Genomic DNA, 5,985 nt, shown 5'->3' with positions numbered 1-5,985 from the left:
ACCTCCCCACCCCCAAGGTTGAGGGGAAGGGGTAGGAGATGGAGGGTTATGTTTAATAGGAGTAGAAGGTAGGGGAAGGGCGGGGAGGGAGTGGAGGTAGAGGAAAAGCTGTGAAGGAGTTTCGGAAGTGATGTGGTGAAAGTTGGAAGTAATGGAAGTGGAGATAAGACGAATGGAAGTAAGGGAAGTAATGATAAATAGGATGGAAGAAAAGGAAGTGGAACTTAAGAGATTGGAAGCAAAGGTAGGAGAGATAAAGAGAATGGAAGCTAATGAAGTGGAGATAAAGAGAATGGAAGCTAATGAAGTGGAGATAAACAGAATGGAAGCAAAGGAAGTGGAGATAAACAGAATGGAAGCAAAGGAAGTGGAAATAAAGAGAATGGAAGCAAAGGAAGTAATGATACACAGAATAGAAGGAAAGGAAGTGGAGCCTAAGAGAATGGAAGCAAAGGTAGAGTAGATAAAGATAATGGAAACAAAGGTAGTAGTGATAAAAAGGATGGAAGCAAAGGAAATGGAGATAAAAAGAATGGAAGCAAATGATGCAGAGCTAGAGGGAATGGAAGTAAAGGTAGTAGTGATAAAAAGATTGGAAGCAAAGGAAATGGAGATAAAAAGAATGGAAGCAAATGATGTAGAGCTGGAGGGAATGGAAGCAAAGGTAGTGGGGATGAAAAGAATGGAAGCAAAGGTAGTGGGGATAAAAAGAATGGAAGCAAAAGTAGTAGTGATAAATTGGATGGAAGCAAAGGAAGTGGAGCTTAAGAGATTGGAAGCAAAAGTAGCGGAGATAAAAAGAATGGAAGCAAAAGAGGTAGTGATAAATAGGATTAATAAATAGGATGGAAGCAAAGGAAGTAGAGCTAAAGAGAATGGAAACAAAGGCAGTGGAGATAAAAAAAATGAAAGCAAGAGAAGTGATAGATAGGATGGAAGCAAAGGAAATGGAGCTCCAGGGAATGGAAGCAAAGCAAGTAGTGATAACCATAATGGAAGCAAATGAAGTGGAGATAAGACGAATGGAAACAAAGGAAGTTGTGATACACAGAATAGAAGGATAAGAAGTGGAGCTTAAGAGAATGGGAGCAAAAGAAGTAGTGATAACCATAATGGAAGCAAAGAATTAGAGCTAAAGGAATGGAGGCAAAGGAAGTGGAGATAAAGAGCATGGATAAAAAAAGTGGAGCTGAAAAAAATGGGAGCAAAAGAAGAGGAGATTAATAGATTGGAGGTAAAGTGGAAATAAAAAGAAAATTAATAGTAAAAGAAGTGGATATGAAGAGAATGGAAACAAATGGATTAGAAATAGGGAGAATGAAAGCAAGAAGAAGAAGAAGAAGAAGAAGAAGAAGGAGAAGGAGAAGAAGAAGAAGAAGGAGAAGAAGAAGAGAGGAAGGAGTGAGAGCTAACTGGTAAGAAGATCCAGCGACATCTACCCAAAAAAACTAGGATGCATCAGGCAGCCGACCCCTTAATGTAAGGATAACGGTTGGAAAGAAGAAGGAGAAGAAGAAGAATAAGGAGAAGAAGAAGAAGGAGAAGAAGAAGAGAGGAAATTTTGAGAGCTAACTGGTAAGAATATCCATCGACTTCTCCCCCAAAACAATATGTCACTGGGATTCCTGAAAGACTACTGTTTGGTGGGAGGTCGCTATTTCGCGCCTCCGACGAAGACGAGGAAATACCTGAGGCCGTTGTGCTGTCATGTATGTAATATATTAACGCTAATGCCGTGGCATGAAGGGGACATGACGAAAACATACAAACATGGGAGAAAAAAAGTCGTGTTTGCTTAGCGCTGAGTGAAGAGATTTGTGTATCTCTCTCTACACTCGGTGGATTCATCTCCTTTGACTGAATTTCTGGGTTGGGTGCAGGGTTGCTAGGTTGGCCTTTTTCAGGCCAAAAAACCTAAAATTTGGCCTTTTTGAAATTGGTTGTCCCTTTTCAAGCCCAAAACCTAAAATTTGGCCTTTTTGAAATTGTTTGGCCCTTTTCAAGCCAAAAACCTAAAATTTGGCCTTTTTGAAATTGGTTGGCCCTATTCAGACCAAAAACCTAAAATTTGGCCTTTTTGAAATTGGTTGGCCCTTTTCAGGCCAAAAACATAAAATTTGGCCTTATTGAAACCGATTGGCCTTGAATAATATGAAAACAGTTGGCCTTAAATGTTATATTTTTGGCCTTTTTTACCATTGGGTTGGCCTTTTACAGCTGCATTTGATTAGAAGTTGGCCTTTTCTCATTTAGAAAACCTAGCAACCCTGTTTGGGTGTAGCAGGAGACTGGGAATTCTAATTAGCTCAGAAAATGACGTCACATTTACTTACTCCTTTTGTCCTGATAAAGGAAATAGTTGAAAACGGGAATAGGAGATAATGAATTGCATGGGACTATCAAGAAATGTTGATCTTTGCCCTAAATTGAGGATGTTTCTGATTATTATTATTAATGATAATGATAATAATAATAATAATAATAATAATAATAATAATAATAATAATAATAATAATAATAATAATAATAATAATAATAACTGAAAGGTATTGCAGATAGAAAGAAAACAATTTAACTGTACTAAGTCAACATTAATCCTTTCTCATATCAATGTCTCTTAGACGTAAGTTCACGTACGCAAATAATTTAAACACTTCAAATTCTATATATACACTGATTACACTTATATAGGAATTGAGGATGGGCACAAATAATTTACTATAAGAAACCCTGACATTACGAGCAATTCCCTATGAAATCGGGGCTTCTAAAGGTAGGAAACATCTCGTAGTTTTCACCAATAATTAAAAAAAAAAAAAAAAAAAAAGGGGGGGGACAATCATTATTACAATTATTCATGGACATTATCAATCTCTCTCAATTATTCTTCATCTAAGGGGTTAATTACTGCGCTGTAATTTTTCAGTGGCTACTTTCCTCTAGGTAAGAGTAGAAGAGACGTTTTAGCTATGGTAGGCAGCTCTTCTAGGAAAATGACACTGCAAAAGCAAACCATTGTTCTCTAGTTTTGGGTAGTGCCATTGCCTTTGTATCATGTTCTTCCAATGTCTTGGGTTAGGGTTCTCTTGCTTGAGGGTACACTCGGGCACACTATTCTATCTAATTTCTCTTCCTAGATGTCAGGATGCCTGAGAACCTTAAATTAATCAATCAATCCGCTTGTTTTGTTAAAGTTTCTATAGTTTATATAGTAAATATTTAATTAAATGTTGTTACTCTTCTTAAAAAATATTTTATTTTTCCTTGTTTCATTCCTTCACTGGGTTATTTTCTCTGTTGGGGCCCCTGGGCATATAGCACCCTGCTTTTCAAACTAGGGTTGTAACTTGGCAAGTAATAATAATAATAATAATAATAATAATAATAATAATAATAATAATAATAATAATAACCCTGGACTTTCCAGTGATAGGCAAGGGCGCTATCAACTGAGCTAAGAGAAACCAGAAAATAAGCAGCAAATTACAAGGCATAGAGGAAAAATTCGTAGTAGGCCTAGATGCAAAGTGCTCGGCAGCTTCTCAGGTGATACGCAAGCGCAATTTCTTCTCTTTCGAATAGAGAGACTTTGGTTCGATCCAGATACGAGACAAAAATGCGTATCAGAATGTTATTACCCTGCAATGCTCAGTATAGTATTAATATGGATCTATATTCCATTAAGATTTATTATTCTGTAATTTCATGAACATACCAGAAGGTTAACCGTAAGTAGAATAAAACACTGGATGTTAGATGAATAAGCTTCTGGGATTACGAGAGAGAGAGAGAGAGAGAGAGAGAGAGAGAGAGAGAGAGAGAGAGAGAGAGAAGACACGCCTTGCAAATACGTCATTTCCTCTCCGACTCTACCACAAGTGTTGATAGTTTTCCGCTAAGTCGTTTGTCTTGGGACTCGTTTGTGTATGAGGAGGGAAAAAAAGCTGGTATAGAGAGAGAGAGAGAGAGAGAGAGAGAGAGAGAGAGAGAGAGAGAGAGAGAGAGAGAGAGAGGGGGGGGCGGATGGATTTTCGAATATAAATATTAGTGAGACTATGAATATCTTGGCTGTGGTTATATGTTAGGCAAAAACACGTTACAGATAATTATGTAACTTTTGATTATTTGTGTTCATTTAGAGAGAGAGAGAGAGAGAGAGAGAGAGAGAGAGAGAGAGAGAGAGAGAGAGAGAGAATGTATTTTCAAAAATATATATTAGTGAGACTATGAATGTCTTGACTGTAGTTATATAATATATTACGCAAAAACACGTTACAGATAATTATGTAACTTTTGATTAATTGTGTTCATTTAGAGAGAGAGAGAGAGAGAGAGAGAGAGAGAGAGAGAGAGAGAGAGAGAGAGAGAGAGAGAGAGAGAGAGAGAATGGATTTTCGAAAGTAAATATTAGTTCGACTATAAATGTTTATATTATAGTTACATATTACTCAAAAAATACATTACAAATATTTATGTAACATATAATTAGTTATTTTTGTTATCATAAAATTGTATTTTTCTTAAGGTTAGAACATTCCTCACTATATCGTGGAAACATCAAATGGAATAGAGCAAAGGAAATTTTTTTTTTGTCTATCTCATTTTATCTGTGAATTTTACCAAAAGGTAAAAATAAAAAAACAGCTGATATCTGTAGCAGATTGAATCCACATCTCGGTTTTCGTGAAAACATTCTTTTAAAAACCGAAAAAAACTATAATTTTGAAAAAAGGCCAGTGGCTCCAAGAAGAAGGAAAATATTATAAGAAGGAAAAGCCCTTCATAAAACGTCAAACGAACCAAAATCATTGAAATTATTGAAATTAACAAAAAAGTAGAAGAAAATTTTCTGAAAAAGGACATTTTTATTTAATAGTAGCTAAAGTATTAAAACAATCATAAACTTAACTACTGCTTTTAAGAAGGAAGACAGCCAGTTTCTGAAGAAGGAAGTATTTTCAGTTAAAACTCTCATAGGAAAGAAGGAAGTACTTTCAGTTAAAACTCTCATAGAAAAGAAGGAAGTATTTTCAGTTAAAACTCTCATAGAAAAGAAGGAAGTATTTTCAGTTAAAACTCTCATAGAAAAGAAGGAAGTATTTTCAGTTAAAACTCTCATAGAAAAGAAGGAAGTATTTTAAGTTAAAACTCTCATAGAAAAGAAGGAAGTGAAATTGTAGTAATACCCTCATCGGAAAAAAAGAAGTGAAGCTGAAGTAAGACACATCTAAAAGAAGGAAGTGAAGTTACCGTAATACCCTCATCGATAGAAAGTGAAAATGAAGTAATACCTTCATCGAAAACACAGAAGTGAAATTGAAGGATTACCCAAACACCCTAATCTCTCGCATATCAATCTCGCACTTTCCGCTAAAACAGAATTCGATTCCTTCAAAAAAGTAAACAAAAAATCGCAACAATAGATCGAGATCAAAATAGACAGGGGGGAAGGGGATGGGGATGAGTGGTGGGAGTGTATAGGTGGGGGTGAATAGGTGGGATGGGGGAGTTGGAGGTGTATAAGTGGTGGTGTACAGGTGGGATGGGGAGGGGGTTATATATAAGTGGGGTTGGGGGGTTTGGGTCTATAGGTGGGGTGGGGAGGGGGTTGTATAGGTGGGTGTGTATAGGTGGGGGTGTATAGGTGGGGATGAATAGGTGGGATGGGGAGTTGGAGGTGTACAGGTGGGGTGGGGAGGTGGGGATATATAAGTGGGGTGGGGAGGTTGGAGTCTATAGGTGGGAGTGTATAGGTGGGGTTGTATAGGTGGGAGTATATAGGTATGGGTGTATAGGTGAGCGTGTATAGGTGAGGGTGGGGAGGTGGGGTTAGGTAGGTGGGACTGTGTAAGGTGATGGGGAGGTGGGGATGTATAGGTGGGGGTGTGGAGGTCTGGCTGTATAGGATGGGGTAGGGAGGTGATGATGTATAGGTGGGGTTTGGAAGGTAAGGATACATAGGTACAAGTTGAGGAGGTGGGGGGT

The 5,985-nt window shown here is 37.5% G+C and overlaps 1 protein-coding gene across 1 annotated transcript; it reads left to right on the top strand.

The window, feature by feature from the left end:
* Nucleotides 1-202: 202 nt before the first annotated feature.
* On the top strand, nt 203-5,141 carry LOC137639413 (involucrin-like). Its single transcript, XM_068371687.1, has 2 exons — nt 203-454; nt 4,923-5,141. The coding sequence occupies exons 1-2, from the start codon at nt 203-205 to the stop codon at nt 5,139-5,141; spliced, it is 471 nt and encodes a 156-aa protein (XP_068227788.1).
* Nucleotides 5,142-5,985: the final 844 nt, after the last annotated feature.

This window comes from Palaemon carinicauda, chromosome 4 (genome assembly GCF_036898095.1).
Source record: "Palaemon carinicauda isolate YSFRI2023 chromosome 4, ASM3689809v2, whole genome shotgun sequence".
Lineage (NCBI taxonomy): Eukaryota > Metazoa > Arthropoda > Malacostraca > Decapoda > Palaemonidae > Palaemon > Palaemon carinicauda.
Note: the sequence above shows the minus strand (reverse complement) of the source record. Positions and strands in the feature narration are given on the sequence as shown.

What these genes read in the sequence shown, in the direction of transcription:
- LOC137639413 (XM_068371687.1), top strand. Translation starts at nt 203, where the DNA reads ATGGAAGAAAAGGAAGTGGAACTTAAGAGATTGGAAGCAAAGGTAGGA. An exon ending in CTAAGAGAATGGAAGCAAAG is followed by an intron (nt 455 to 4,922) that starts GTAGAGTAGATA and finishes ACTGCTTTTAAG; the next exon opens with AAGGAAGACAGCCAGTTTCT.